The sequence below is a fragment of the Herpailurus yagouaroundi genome, unplaced genomic scaffold, assembly GCF_014898765.1.
Source record: "Herpailurus yagouaroundi ecotype Mexico unplaced genomic scaffold, PumYag 166, whole genome shotgun sequence".
Lineage (NCBI taxonomy): Eukaryota > Metazoa > Chordata > Mammalia > Carnivora > Felidae > Herpailurus > Herpailurus yagouaroundi.
In genome coordinates this window covers 2,866,643-2,882,102 of record NW_024412407.1, presented here as the reverse complement: position 1 = coordinate 2,882,102, position 15,460 = coordinate 2,866,643, and the positions used below count along the sequence as shown (strand labels likewise).

The window sequence follows — 15,460 nt, the reverse complement described above, 5'->3', positions numbered from 1 at the left end:
CGCTACATTTTGATGATCTGTTTGTCCATTGATGGACGTTTGGGTTGTTTCCACCTTCTGGTTGCTGTGAATAACGCTTCTATGAGTGTTCACATGTAAGTTTTTGTGTGGACGCGTGTTTTCATCGCTCCTTGGTATATACCTCGGAGTGGAATTGCTGGGTCGAATGGCAGGTCTGTATTTGCCATTTGGAGAAACCACCAGACTGTTTGCCAAAGTGCCTGCACCATTTTACAGGCCCTGCTGTGGGCTCTAGGAACTGTATCTACCCTGTCTGCTGAGTAAGTCAACCCTGACTGGAGCTATCTTGCTCATCACCATGTCACCAGCACCCCTGGGTGGCCTGACCCCTAGCAGGTGATTCCTAAGTGTGTATTGAAGGAATGAAAAAGTGAATGAACGGGTTCTCTTGAATAGGCTGCCCTACGCTTTCACCCAGGCTCTATCCTTACAATCTTCTCTGTGAGCATCTCTCTTGACCCCCTTTCTGGGCATGATCATTAGTTGTCTTTTCTTGTTGTTTCCATGCTCGCTGTCTCTCATTATCTATGACTCCTCGGTGAGGTCTAGAGTCCCTCCAGGGTTAAGAGAGCGTCTTAGTCACCTCTGTATCACCAGCTTCTAATGCAGGGGTTGGCACAGAATAGATGCTCTGCATGGGGCTGTGGGGAAAAGGGAGCTGCACCCTAACACTCAGGAGAGGGGATTGTGGTGGGGGGATTGTTACAGGACATGAGTGAGGCAGCAGGAAGGGTTTGGGGGCCCCACAGAGGGTGGAAATGCTACCACCAAGCCTCAGCTCCAGGTCTTAGGGCTCCCTAGGAGGGAGAGGAGACTAGGGGGTCCTCCCCACTGGGTGGGTTCCTGCCCATCCGCACTGCCTGCACTACACCAGGCCATCACTTGATCTGCACAGAGACTGGTCCAGGATGGGGCGGGGCACAGAGCCCAAGGCTTGGAGGCCACTGAGTGTAGCTATGATAGGGGGCCCACAGGCTTTCTCTAGGAGGTATGCAGGTGACCATGTGGTGAGGAAGCCTATGTGCATAAGGCCATGGTTTTCAACAAGGCAAGTGACTCACAGTCTATAGGGGTGGGATATGCCCGTTTTAAATGTGATTTGTGTGGATCCACCTTTATTCCACAGGCTACTCGCAAATTATTCATAGGTAGCTTTTCCGTTTGTATAATAGCCTTGGTTTTTACTCCCAAGCCTCCCAGCACCCAGACCCCAAAGGCTGCTCATTGGTTCCCCTTCAGCCTTCTCGTACCTACAAGGCAAGGGGAATAATCCTGATTCTTGCCACCTGTGAACAGTCCATTTATTGGGAACAGACAAACCCAGAGGCTCATGGCAGAGGTGGTGGCTCCCTAGATGGGTGACGCTACTGCCCGATGCAGCACTAGGGACCTCTGGGGAGAGGGGATCAGCACAACCCCTTGTGATGGCCCCTGAGCCAAAGCCTCCAAGTTTCTGGGCAGCCCCACATCACCGTAGCCAGGAAAACACATTTATAACAGACCCAAAGCAAGAGGACCTAAGGGGAGAAGGAGCAGGACTGGAGGTAGATGGGGTGGGGAGGGGAGGGCTATATACAGAAGGTGGGGGAAGGGCTCGTCCTTGACTCTTGTCAAGCCAAGAGGTCTTGACTCTCTCCGTCTAGTAAGTATTCCTTGTTCCCTTGCCCTTGTTCTAGACATTTCCTCGCCCATCAGCTGCCGATGCGGTTCAGGAAAAAAATGTATTTTCATAGTGTGAGTTTAGCACACACGGGCAGGTAAATCTACTGCCCTAAAGAACCCCCTCTTGATTCTGTGTACCAGAGAGAACCGTTGACAGGTCTGGAGTGATCCTGAAATGGTGGCACTTGGCTTTGGAATTCAGAATGGGAGATTTGGGGGTGCCTCTTTTTGATAATTGCGATAGTGCATGTGTTAGCTGGGGGTTAAAAGAAGTTCTCTTTTCTTAAGTGCGTGAGAGCCAGAGGTAAGGGAGGTGGGGAACCTCCAGGGGTAGGGGGTGGGAGACTGGCTTTGTAGGGAGTCTTCCAGGGGATAGTCCACAAAGCAGAACTTTAATGTGTCCACCCCCAAGGCCTAGCTCAGGGTCTGCACATAGCCAAGTGAAAGGTGACTCTTAAAGATACCCGAGGGGCGGCTCCCAGTGTGAAAACAGGAGGGAAACGTGTGGTCAATACCGGAAGGGGTTTAGGAATATCCTTGTCTTCAGCTGATCGGTGGACAACATCCAGGCTGGGGGCTAGCGCCCTGTCGCTGGGCTTGCAGCTTCTGGGGCAATGCTAACACTTGTGGCGGGAGGAGCCGCACCCAGCCCCCAGCTTCATGCCTGAACTCCTCCCGCTCACACAGCCCAGTAGCCCCTGGGACTCGCAGGGGATGTAGAGTTCACCGGTGCCCACGACGCTGCAGCCCCCGCTGCTCTTGAGGACCCTGGTGCCCCCCGGGCAGTATTCGGTCCTCAGCACGGGTGTGTTGACCACACACGGCTCGTAGAGGACCGCGCCTTTGGAGCTGCTCACGGCTGTGGGAACACAGAGGGATGCTCAGGGTCCTGCACGGGGAGGCTGGAAGGGCGTTGCCCTAGACCAGGCCATGCCCCCCACCTGCTGCCACTCACCGATAAGGACACCCCCGTGCCAGCCACCGACTTCCCACTCTAGCCATAAAAAGTGCTTAGCCTTCTGCCTCTTCCCCTTCTGCCCCCCTTCTGCCTCTCCTTGTTTCCCAAAGCCTTGGCCTCCACTTCATGCTGTCAGTTTCTACTTGTCCGAGCCTGCTTCCGAACTATTTCCTCCATAGAGGCGTCTCCTTGTCATGATGGGTTCCTGGCAGCGTCTGGGCCCCAAAGCACTGAGGCCCTGCGGCATATCAGCTCCTACTTCTGACTCCCGAAGACTTGGACAGTCCTGAAGTAGCGCTTCTCCATCCGCCCAGGAGCTCCTGGCAGACAGAGCCCTTCCTTGGGGGTGGGGGAGGCACGCTGAAGTCTGGGCAGGACAGTGGTCTGTCCTTGTTGGGTTGATCAGCCCCCACAACCCCAGAGCCCCACGGGAGTGCTGGGCTACTCACAGATATTCACCGGCCCAATGCCTTCACACAGCCTGGAGTGGAAAGAAGAAGGCACAAGGTCACTGCATCACAGAGAACAAGGTCAATGAATGTGGGGCACCCTTCTCCTGCCCCCACTGTGGACAGTGTTAAGGAGGAGGGCCTGTGGATTATGCACTGTCTCGGATGTTCCCTGACTAGCAGGACGCGCAATCGCAGCCCCAGCAACCAGAGGGCAGGGGAACACGTCGTCCTCGGTGCTTCGCCTTGACTAACCTGTGTTCCTCGCCCTCCAGCAGCCGCCTGTAGGTGGCGATCTCGATGTCCAGGCCCAGCTTGGAGTTCATCACCTCCTGGTACTCCTTGAGCAGGCAGGCCATGTCCTGCTTGGCCTTCTGCAAGGCCTCCTCCAGCCCTGCCAGCTTGCACTTGGCGTCACTGAGGGCCGCCTCGCCCTGCTGCTCTGCCTGGGTCACCGCGGCCTCCAGCTTGCAGCGCTGGGGGAACGGGCACAGAAAGGCATTACTGGGGGCCCCTGGAGCCTGAGGCTGACTCTCAGAAGGACAGGGAGAACATGGCCATTGTGAGATAATAAAACATATGTATATTGGTCTCTGCCCCAGTTCCTGGTGCAAAACTCCTAAATCCTCGCAATTTCCCACGTGATAAGAGCATTAGGAACATCTTTTGTTCTAACACTTGGTCTTTGACCCTTGGTTCTGACACAGAATTCCCGAGTCCCTTGGAATTCCTGGATGAGAGCAATGTCTTTTGTTCTAATGAGGTGACTCTGGGTGGGTCCTGGATGGCTCCTAGATAGGGGGTTGGTCACCAGAAAGACCAAGCCATGATTAGAAACTTAGAATTTCCAGCCCCACTCCCCCCTGCCTTCACTGGAGAAGGGAGAGGGGCTGGAAATGCAGTTAATAATGGATCATGCTTACGAGAGGAGGCTTCCATAAAAGTCCCCGAAGTATGGGGTTCACGCAGCTTCCAGGTTGGTGTACGTGAGGAGGTATAGGGAGCATCACGTGCCCAGAGAGGGGCACGGAAGCTCTGGATCCTTCCCGCCTCCCTCCCTTGCCCTGTGTGTCTCTTCCCTCTGGATGTTCATCTGTATTCTTTATCATATCCTTTTATACTAACTGCTAAACATAAGCAAGCTGTTTTCTTGAGTTCTGTGGGACTCACGATCGGCATCCGGAACAAGGGCAGTTGTGTGGGACTGAGCCCTAACCCTGTGGGATCTGACCCTCTCTCCAGGTAGGTAGTGTCAGAGTTGAATGGAACTGTTGGGCACCAGCTGGGGTGGCTGAATTGTCTGTGAGAGCAACTTCATGCATGTGGGAGTAATGTGACAGTAAAAGGGACACACAGGAGGAGGAGGGAGGTTTCCTTCTCAGTCATGGTGATGTGCCAGATTCACAGCTGCTGTGCGTTTCGTCTTAGGATTGTGACAGCTGAACTCCAGAGAACTGGGGCCAGTTCCATCTATAACACCTCAAGGAGACCCAAGCGAATTCTTAGAGGCTAACAGATTTGGAGTGTCTGGCTGGTCTTCACCAGCCTAGGAGAATGGAGTGGGGCCACGTGTATGGACTCCTGGGAGTCATGAATTGTAGGATCCTAGGACTGGAGCCTTTGGGTAGGGAGGGGCCATGGCGAGCATCTTTTCTAAGCCCCCATCTAGTGAAGCACCCTTGCTATTTCATCTGTGACCGAAGGCTGCCTAGCCTATGCTGGGATCTCGCTGTTTCCCGAGGCTGTTCCTGCTGTCGGTCAGCTTTCGTGGAAAGGGCTTGTTCCTTCTTAAGCGAGGGCAGCACAAGTTCATGGCCTCTTTGAGATGCTCCCAGGGAGAGCGGACCCACCCCCCCCACCCCCCCCCACCCCCCCACCGACCAACCAGCAGGGCAGCCTCTAACGGGGTTCTCGAAACGAGATCTTTCTGGCCTCACCTGGGCTTTCACGGTCTCAGTTTCTTGCTGAAGCCGCTGGATCAGCTTGTTCATTTCCAGGATCTCGTTCTTACGGTTGCGGAGATTGTCACAGTGGGTCCCCGCTGTCAGCCGCAGCTCCTCATACTGCCGGGACCGGGGAGGTCAGGACGCCACAACGCCCACCCTGTAGCGCCTCGCAGCCCCCCTTCTCACTGTCCTGAGTCTCTCCAGTGGTTTCCTAGCTCAGGGCTCTCTGGATTCTTATGCTTGCTTTCTCCCCCATTCCTTTTTCCATTTCTGGCCCTTTTCTGGGCTTCTCCTTATTTCCTTCCCCAGCCCTGGACCTTCAGCCTTAGTAAATGCTTCTCCAAGTTCTCCTTTTCTCTCTTTAGCTGTTCTGTGGCTCATCTTCCCCCCGCCCCGGGGGTCTGCTGAGGGCTCCTTCCCTATTAGATTTCCCTCTGGACCTGAGAAGGGGTTTCTGTGCTCAGCCTGGGCTGCCTAACACATCTGGGAGTGAGGACAGACCACCAGGGTTGAGTACCTTTGTCTATTCTCCTTCAAAACAATTGAAGACGAAATGCAATATTACTTCCTACTTTGGCTTAACATTTTTTTTTTTAAACCTATGCAACTCTGAATTCAATTTCTGAATAATGTCTTATCGACTACACCTATAGATTAAAAAAGCAGCCAACTTTAGATTTTCTGCACATAATGGATGGGAGCATTTTGCATAGAGAAGGCGAAACAAGTGATAAGCACATATCACTCTCCTTTGGCCCTTTTGTTGTTTGGCTGTTGTGACAAAGCCCGCCGCTGTCTAAAAAATATCCACTCTCCTCTTCTTCAAGCAGAACTCTCCTTTTGTTTGGGGTGGCAGTGAGCCCAGATAAGAGAATATTTCTTGGCCCTTTCATAATGATTTCTATGGGTAATACTTCCAGGAAAGCTGTTTAAAGTGGGAGATGACTCATTCAGCATGCTTCTTTTGCCCTGTGTGCTTTTTCCTCCTTGGAATGAACATGTGAAGTTAGCACTACGGCAGCCTTCTTGGGACATGAGGCAACCGTGAGGATTAAAGCCATGTTAAGGGTGGCAGCATAAAAAGCTAGAAGGAGCTTGTGTCCCTGATGGCAACATAGAGCCCCCGTGTCACCTGTGGATGGTCTATTTCTGTAACCTCTTTGAGGACAGGGATGGTGTGACTCTTAGCATCATCCTGGTGCCACACGCCTCAGTAACGCCATGGCACACGTCACCATCTAACGTACATCCACTGTACTTATTCGCCTCATTTCTTGTCTGCACCTGCCACCCCGCCCCTGCCTCTGGGATGAATGTGACATGAAGGCAGGGATTGCTGTCTATTCTGTTTTCTGCTGGAATCCAGCATCTAGAACAGTGCGTGGCAATGAAGTTACTGGATGAATAAATGAGTGAATGAGTGCGTGGTGCCTTTCTCAGACAGGGCAGGTGAGACAGACATGAAAATATTTGTGAAGTCAAGTTGCCCTTGGGGGCATCCCCTTCCCTCCCAGCCAGCCCCTAATTCCCTAAGTCTGGGGCCGCCTTAATGACGGCTCCTGCCCTGCCATTAGTGCCCACAGCCCCTCTTTGCAGTCATTGCCAATTAGCGTTTCTTGAATGCTGCTTAGAGGAACATTGCAGTAGGTCCGTGGGTGGGTAAAGCTGGGGTGCGCTGACACCCTGATGACAGGCCTGGGCTGTCTGTGGGGTCCCCTCCCACACGCTCTGCAGGGCCCTGGCCTGGGGCCTGGCAGGAACAACAGGAACTGGGTTTATGGGGTTCCCTCTGCCTTCATTATCTCCTCACTCACTTCCTGGGGGAGAGGGGGTCTGGGGTCCCCCAGCCCCACCCCCCGGCCTCGCCCTGCCCGGGCCTCACCCGGCTCTGGTACCAGGCCTCGGCTTCGGCTTTGCTGCGGCTGGCGATGTCGTCATACTGGGCCTTGATCTCGGCCACGATGCCGTCCACATCCAGCTCCCGGCTGTTGTCCATCTTCACGGTGACGGAGGTCTCTGAGATCTGAGACTGCAGCAGGTAGATCTCCTGGGGGTGGGGGCCCCAGATGGGAGTGTGTGAGCGTTTTGAGGATAAAGGTGGGGGCGGGGGAGAGGTGGAAGCAACTCTGATCCTCCCATAGCAGATTTGCACAGCCCTTTGAAAGGCTGTCCCAAGCCTTCTATCACCGACCTGTTCCTTGTCCCCCTTCTAGTTACGTAGACCCAAGAGCCAAGGTCTGGGCCCTGTGTCTTCTGGGGGTCTCACAAGCTGTCTGCTTGATTTCTCCCCATCTTACTTTGGAGTCAGCTAGCCCGGGGCCGTCCCTGCTGGAGCTCCCCTACTCTGTCCTGCCCACGGAACTGGCCCTGACTGAGCACCTGCGGGCAGCGGGGCTGTGGGTACCTCCTCATACAGGCCTTTCAGGAAGTCGATCTCCTGGAGCAGAGCCTCCACGTTGGTCTCCAGATCAGCCTTTATCAGGAAGGCTGTGTCCACGTCCTGCGGCCAGAGCAGTGACAGCCATAACCTGGGGCCGGGAGAACATGCGAAGGCCACCCCCTCCACCGACTGGGCCACCTCCCAGGCAAGCTGGTGGCAGTGTGGGATCCATGTGTAGGCCCACGTGGAAGTGAAAAGGTGACAGAGCCAAGGATAGGGGGAGGGGCCCCAGTCCCAGGACCCCATGCCTGGGCCCGGCACCCTGAGGGTGAAGGATTTGAGGGAGTGCATTTTGAAGGAGCTCTGAATGCAGCTTCTCAAAGCCCACCGTGCAGGGCATGGGCCATAAAGTACCTAGGCATCTGTCTGAAAAACCATTGCTATTGTTTTTATCTTTTGTGGTTAGAGGCAGAGTTCTTGTTTTGCATTTGATTTGGCATTCGCCATATCTCCAGCTTCTTGGGCAGGTGTAGACACAACCCTTAACCGGGTTGGACCCCCATGAGTTGGGAGGTGGAGGCCAGGTCAATCGCTGCCCTTCTGTAAGAAGTGGGTGGGGGCTGGCCTTCCTCTTTCCCAGGGTCAATGGGGATGGCCCCCGGGGGCTGAGGGATGAGAGGCCCTGTTGGGGGTGGGTGGGTGGGCTGCAGGCATGTCTGGACACGGTCAGGGGCCGAGGGTGGCAAGGCCGGCTGGGCCAGCTCCGGGGCCTTCTCTCTCCCTGTGCCACCCTCCCTCACCTTCTTCAAGGCGACAAACTCGTTCTCAGCACAAGGCCGCAAGGAGAGCTCCTCTTCGTACCTGGTGGGTGAGCAGGAAGAAATGTTTTAGTCTGTCTTGGGGCCGTTCGGAAGCCGCCTGGGCATCCAGCCTGAGGGAGGGGGCCTTTGGGACAGATCTGCCTCTCACTGGCTTAATCCCCTAAGGGAACCGCCAGGTCCAGTCCCCATCACTGGACACCTCTGGCTCTTCCAGCCACTCAGGACAGATGGTTGTCATCATAGCCTCTTTTTAGCCGCTTTGCATGTTTACTTCCTTCCCTGCTCCCCAGTAGGCTGTTCCTATGATCAGTCATCTTCTGGGAAGTCCTTCTTAAGGCTACCTGCATTCTATCTTGCTGCTAAGGAAGCCCACTTCGTCCCAGAGTTGTTTCCTCTGGGAAGGTGGTGCAGAGTGGGCTGTCTGCTGCTGGTTCTGCTGTCCTCTCTGAGTTGTTCTGAGGGTTGGCTACAGTCACTGAAATCGCAGCCGACCCGGGGCCCCCTCCCCTCCAGGAGAGTTCGGAGCCTTGCCTCTACCTGCAGCTCATTTGCAGAGGTAGCAATGACCCACTTACCAGAGCTGGAGAGACAGCCTGACCTTTTCCTCTCGGCTCCCAGGGAGCTCCTCGCCCACTCAGTGCCCCCCTGGGCAGTGGAATCAGGGTTAGGTTCAGTGTGGCTGGAATGACTCAGTCGCTGATGAGCGACACTGATCCATTAAAAGCTTCACGTTGCTTCCTGACGCCCATCCTTCCTTTTGGTGGCAGAGCTCGGCCTTAGCAGGGCCACCGGAAGCTGGAGCCTGCTGCCTGGGTGTGAGCCCCAGCTCAGTCAGGTGCTAGTCATGTGATTTGGGGTAAGGGACTTGGCCTCTTGGTGCCTCGCATTCATCATGTACAGCAAGAGAGGAACACTTGTGCGGCTTCATAGAGCTGCTGTGAGTTAACACCATTTAACTCCTCCTATGCTTCCCCACCTTCCCAATCCAAAGTCTTCATCCTGTGATGCAAACCATGTCTCCTGACCATCTTGTGTCTTACCCACCGAGAAAGGCACTGCTCCTGCTGAGAGGGCTGGCTTTGCCATGTCCCACCTGTCACAGTCTGCTTGAGTTGTCCTGTGTCACTTGGCACACTCTGGCCCTCCTGTCACCTGCTCCTGTCCCTTCTCCTTGCCTAGGGTCTACTTGGGACTCCCCTTTTGGAAGACCCAACTGGAATGAAACTTCATCAAAGCCCCAAGCAAATGGCACCTTCTCCGGGAAGCTTCCCTGGGCCCTGCCTGCTCTCTCACTCTCTGGGTATTCCTCTCTCTTTCTGCCCTGTACCCTGTTGTTGCTGTGGGTGGGGGTGCATGGGGGTCTGTGCCGGACTGGGGTATCGTGAGGGAAGGAGCCAGCTCAGCACAGTGTCTGGCACCAAGTAAGCATATGACTGACACTTGTAGCACAAGTGTCCCCCATGTGGCTCCGTTCCACTGATCCACATCCCTTAGGAACCATTGCTCTGAGCGTATTTTCACCGCCTCTTGTCTATGGAAATGTGTCTCTCTCAAACCGCCCCCCCCCCCAAAACATGTGGTCCCATGGGACCCTAGACCTGGATAGACCCACCTAGGACCCGTGAGGCAGTTTATCTGGGCCTCAAGCCTCTTGCGGGCATTGGACCTAGTAGCCTGCAAACCCTTAATTAACATCTGCTTCTCAGCTGCCTTCTCTTGTGAGTCAGGCCAGGAGCTGCCCTCAGGGAGGGCAAGTGTAGCAGGTCTACATAACCTTGACCACAAGAACTGGGGACGTGGAGCCCCGACAGGTGGTGGCTTCCAGCTCTGGGCAGGAAGTCCGGGAGCTGAGCGTCGGGGAGCGAGAGGAACTGTGGGCTGCGTTAGCTTGGATGTGGTCCGAAGAGATGCCGAGAGGGGCCTATCAGGGGGAAGGGACAGCGGGAGGAAAAGTTTGGAGGGAAGAGGGTTTGGGGGCCTGTTCGGGGAATAAGAAGTAGTTCCGGATCTGAACGGGGACTGATGGAAGATAAGGCAGGACGAGTGGTAGAACAGAGCCCTGAAACGCGGGAAGAAGGCAGGAGAAAGAGCTTGTATCACACAGACGTGAGGAGGGCCTAACTGAGGGAAGGTGGCGGGAAGGGTGGTGAAGGCAAACGCCATTTCAGAGCTTCTGCCCTGTCTAAATGCCCTGCCTGTCTTATCCACTGCACTGTTCCTCCACCTAATCAACTGAGCTTTAGGCTTCTCATCTTGTAGATGGGGAAACTGAGGCCCAGGTGGTTTATGGGGCTTGCTCCAGGTCCCCCGGCAGGGCGGAAGTGGGCCATACTCACTTTTTCTTGTAGCTTTCCAGCGCGTCCTGCAGGCTGCCGAGCTCTGACTCTAGCCTGGCCCGGTCCCCCGCCACAAAGTCCAGCTGCCTCCGCAGGGCGCTGATGTAGTTCTCGAAGATGGGCTCTATGTTGCTCTGGCAGCACCTCTGTTGCTGCATGAAGTTCCACTTGGTCTCCAGCAGCTTGTTCTTCTGCTCCAGGAATCGCACCTGTAGCCAAGAACAGGCTGTCACTGGAGAGCAGGGAGCCTGGGGACCACGGCCGGGAGAGAGTAAGCGGTGGTGGTGGGGTGGACGGGCGGTGGGATCAGCGTGTGCTCTTACTCCCAACACACTGCTGCTGCCAGTGTGCTAACATTTTCAGATGAGGCTCCCCGCGTAGACTGGCACCGCAGCATATCTCCATCTCTCCCCTGCCTCGGGGAGCTTATGGGACCCCCCCCCCCACCTTCCACCCAGGGGTTGCATATTGTCATGGGAGGGCTACTGTCCCAAGAGGCCTGGGACAGGTCCCCCTTCCGGCCCTGCCTGCCTATCTCCCCCTAGCCTGGTAACCTTGGCCGAGACATCCTGGCCCTAAGCTTCCTGCTTGGTATCGTATATGGGAAGAAGCACTTCAGAAATCTTCCTACCAATGTCAGCTGGTGACATTATGCTTCGGAGTTCAGGCTTTCTTTGGTCACAGCCCAGGGGCACTCAGGGAGGTCAGATTAAAGGCTTCGTTCTAGGGCTCTAAGCTCTTTGCCCTGACTCTGCTGCACCCTGCGTGGCTGCATCCAAAAAGTGTCCCTGTCACAGCAATGGAGAGGTCTGCTGGCCCAGCTTCTCCCTTTCGGTGCCTTGGAAACCAAGATTAGTAGGAGCTGGGTGAGCTGATCACTGCCACCCCATTAGCCATTGGCAGAGGGCGCACGACATCCAATCCTCAAAAGAAACCTGCAGAGGAAGAAATGTTGCCCTACTTCTGGTCACCGGACCTACAGAAGGTAGAGTGATGTTGCTGAAGCTCAGAGCCCAGAACCTAAGGAGCTTTAAAGATAAAACTGTAAGTGTAACAGTTCCCATTTACTGAAATCAGTTTCTTTTTGGAGCACTTTTATGTGTATTACCACCTCTGATTCTCCACCATCACGGCCCCCTTCCCTGCTGGGCGGCAAGGGCCCTGAGGCTGGGAAGTGAGAGGTTTGCACGGGGCCTCGGGGTCAGGCGGGAGTAGGGCCGACACCAGGGCCCTGGCCTCCCGACTGCTGACCCAGGATTCTTTGCCCTACACGTTGGGGTCAGCAGAAACACTGGCTCAGCCCCTGGCATGTATCTTCATCCCGAGAGCCTCCCTGGGGTATGCGGACAGGTACGGAGGCAGCTGCATGAACTTCCACTTGGTCAGTTCAGTGCCTTTCAAAGGCAGCACACCATTATTCCCTGTAGTCTTCTAGAGCTGTGGCTTTGAGGACGAAAGAGACAAGGCTTTGGTGACAGCTAGCTCCCTGTGTTCCCAGCTCTGACTTCTCCATCTTCTCCTCACCCTGGGCCTTTGCTGGTGGTGAATCCAGGCCCAAGGGTCTCGTGCCAGCTCAGGCACTCAGAGGACAGCTCTCTTGTATTTTTCGTAAATTTTATGTTTATTTATTTTTAAGAGAGAGCGTGAGAGAGAGAGAGAGAGAAACACGGAGTGTGAGCAGGGGAGGGACAGAAAGAGAGTGAGACACAGAATCCAAAGCAGGCTCCAGGCTCGGAGCTGTCAGCACAGAGCCCAGGATGGGGCTTGAACCCATGAACTGGGAGATCATGCCCTAAGGCGAAGTCAGATGGCTAACCGACTGGGCCACCCACGTGCCCCAGAAGGTGGCTCTATTGTTAAAGCCTCATCTACCTCCTTGGTTTTTCTTTTCGGTATCTGTCATTGTTTGGAAGTTCCTCTTGTAGTCTGACCTCAGGCAGCCTTGGTGATGTTACCAGATAATATTCAGAGAGAGAAATGACGTCGTGAAAAAAGAACGAGCGAGCAGGCAGAGATGTCTAGTGCTGAGCCTGATGTAAGCAGCTTTCAACGATTAGCGGTCATACAGTTTCAGGAGAGCCAATCAATCAAACTGTGGCTTCTCCATCACCGGTCTGTCCCTGCCTGCCTGGACCCGACACAAGGTGCTCTCTGCATCCCACAGCCCCAGCCTATTACCTTGTTGATGAAGGATGCAAAGCGGCTATTCAGGCACTTGATCTGCTCCTTCTCATCCCTCTTCACCCTCTGCACGGCCGGGTCGATCTCCAGCTCGAGCGGGACCAGCAGGCTCTCGTTGATGGTGACGGGGGCGATGCAGGCTGAGGGCCCACAGGCGGCCCCTGTGCGGTAGCCGAAGCCAGGCAGGCCACACCTGGAGGCGACCCGGGGCCTCCCGAAGCCCACGTTGCACAGACTCCGGGAGCCCAGGCAGCCCAGGGCACGGAGGCCCCCCCCACCCCCGGGCCGGCACGGCCCCTGGCTCACTGCGTAGTGGGTGACCATCCGGGGAAGGACAGCTGAGCACGAGCTGAAGCTCCGGCTGCCACACCTGGAGCCCTGCTGGGAGGAGCGGCACGACATGGCGGGACAGAGGCAGAGAGGTGGCTGGCCCGGAGAGCGGGTGATGCGAGTTACCAGGTCAGCCCAGCTTCTGCCCTTTTATTTGGTGGGAGATGGAGGGCTGGGCAGGGTCAAAGCCCAAACCACCATTAACAGGTTTATAAGCTTGGGCTGTTGGCAGCAGCTAAGTACCAAGGTGGATAATTAGGGTAGCAGAGAGCAAAGGGAGGGAGCCAGTGGGCAGTGCTGGTGTCCCCTTTCCTCGTTTATGGGGGTGATGAAAGGGGCCAGCCAGCCAGACGGTGGGCATATTGGGTGGCTCAGCCTCAAGGAAAGGGAGAGTTGGGACTTTACGTCACTTCATGGTATATGTGGGGGATGAATTATACCCTCCGGTTGCCCCAGGACTAGAGGCCAAATTAACTATGCTTGGGGATGCTCTATTTCCCCAAGGCTGCTTTTCTGCTTCTCTGCTGATGTGCAAGGCTCATCATGGGCTCCTAGGTGATCCTAGAGGCTTTCTGGGAGGGAGGATTTGGGGTGGGGGAAGCCTCCACAAACAGGCTCAGGCCAGGCGGGTACTGGTTTCGACTCAGTGCCACGAGGGCTCCTGACATTGACTCTTGTCTTTGGGCCCATTTAGTTAAAAAAAAAAAAAAAAAAAAAAAAAGGCCGGGGGCCGCCGGGGGGCGCAGGCGGTTAAGGGTCCCACATCAGCCAGGGCACGAACTCGCGGTCCGTGAGTTCGAGCCCCGCGTCAGGCTCTGGGCTGATGGCTCAGAGCCTGGAGCCTGTTTCCCATTCTGTGTCTCCCTCTCTCTCTGCCCCTCCCCCGTTCATGCTCTGTCTCTCTCTGTCCCCAAAATAAATAAACGTTGAAAAAAAAAAAAAGCCTACAGGGGACTCCAGAGGAGATGCTTTGTGCTTGAGGAGGGGAGAGGAAGGGATGCTCTCCCCAAGAATCTCTGGGCCCTCAAGGACGCATTGTGGTCAACCATCAGATCAATACTATTGTGTCACTACTCTTTTGCCTTTTCTCCTCACCCCGTCCCTGGCCTCCCTGAGGTAGACGGAGTCTGCTCTGGCCTGAGGACATTTCTGGGGACATTTGTTGCCCTCAGGAATTGTTCAGGTGTATGCGGGATACAGGCTTTCTCCCCAGCACCCAGGTCACAGCTCTTTGGAGATGTTTGCAATGCCCCCTGATTCTCTTCCTTCCTCCCTTTCTGTCAGTTCCATCAGTGAGACCTCCGCTGGGGCCAGCTGTCTTTCCCTCCCTCGCTGGCTGTTCTCCAGGTCAAAATCAAGCCAATAATAATAATAGCAACTTATTGGGTGCTTCCTGTGTGCTGGGACCACCATAAGCCTTACATCCATTATCTCATTTAATTGTATGATGACGTCGTGAAGCAGTTTCTGCCTTACTGATGACGAAAGTAAGGAGCCGAGTGATTGAAGGACTTAATTAAAGTACCCCAAACCACACAGCTTATCTGTGGTAGGCTGGGATTCGATCCTATTCTTTCTGACATCACCATGCTCTGCTGCTCTGGTGGAGAGAAGCCTGGTTAAGAATGGGGGTCTCCTGGGGCACGTGGGTGGCTCAGTCAATTGAGTGTCCCACTCTTGATTTCGGTTCAGGTCATGATTTCAGTTTGTGAGTTCAAGCCCCTCATGGGGGCTCTGTGTTGACAGCATGGAGTCTGCTTGGGATTTTCTCTCTCCTTCTCTCTGTGTCTCTTCCCCACATGTGCTCTCTCTCTCTCACAATAAATAAACATTTAAAAAAAGAATGGAGGCTCCTGCCAATATGCTTATGACTTCTTGGTTCCACCTGTAAATTAGGAGATTGGGACCCCACAGTTTTGGTTTAACTGTGACATTTCACACAGTTCCTTTTTTCATAGTCTTAACTTTGGGTCCTAGAGTGCTGGGGAGGGCAAGCAGGGCTTGGGGATGTCAGGGGAATAACAAGGGGCTGTGGGCAATGGTGGGAGGCAGAGGTGGGGTGGGGTGGGTCTTGTTGCATGATGTCAGAAAAAGGGGATTCCCATTCCACCCTCGGGTAAGAGTCCCAGAGGTGGGCCCAGGAGACAGTGCTGGAGACACCAAGAAGCCAGACTGGAGAGCCTTCCCCCTCCACCCCTAGGTAGACCAGAGTATGTTGCCGTGATGCATTGGGTTCCCTGGAGCCCAGGACTAGAGCTTGGGAACAGAGAGTAGGATGCTTCCCTGGATTTGTTGTGGGTGGAAGGCAAGTGCTCCAGGATAACACCAGGTCCAATGTTGCCCAGAATGTGAGAGAGGACGCAGACTCCACCAAGA

The 15,460-nt window shown here is 54.9% G+C and overlaps 1 protein-coding gene across 1 annotated transcript; it reads right to left on the bottom strand.

Annotated features, from left to right (window-relative positions):
- Positions 1–1,306: 1,306 nt before the first annotated feature.
- On the bottom strand, positions 1,307–13,195 carry KRT82 (keratin 82). Its single transcript, XM_040488040.1, has 9 exons — positions 12,752–13,195; positions 10,574–10,782; positions 8,217–8,277; positions 7,441–7,536; positions 6,919–7,083; positions 5,028–5,153; positions 3,346–3,566; positions 3,091–3,122; positions 1,307–2,542 (listed from the first exon to the last, which is right to left on the bottom strand). The coding sequence occupies exons 1-9, from the start codon at positions 13,154–13,156 to the stop codon at positions 2,301–2,303; spliced, it is 1,557 nt and encodes a 518-aa protein (XP_040343974.1). The 5' UTR covers positions 13,157–13,195; the 3' UTR covers positions 1,307–2,300.
- Between the last annotated feature and the right edge of the window lie 2,265 nt (positions 13,196–15,460).

Excerpts from the sequence above, each read along its gene's own strand:
- KRT82 (XM_040488040.1), bottom strand. The coding sequence starts at position 13,156 with ATGTCGTGCCGCTCCTCCCAGCAGGGCTCCAGGTGTGGCAGCCGGAGC. Across the intron at positions 7,084-7,440 it reads TGAAAGGCCTGTATGAGGAG|GAGATCTACCTGCTGCAGTC; the intron begins GTACCCACAGCC and ends CCCCACCCCCAG. Across the intron at positions 2,543-3,090 it reads CATTGGGCCGGTGAATATCT|CCGTGAGCAGCTCCAAAGGC; the intron begins GTGAGTAGCCCA and ends GTGTTCCCACAG.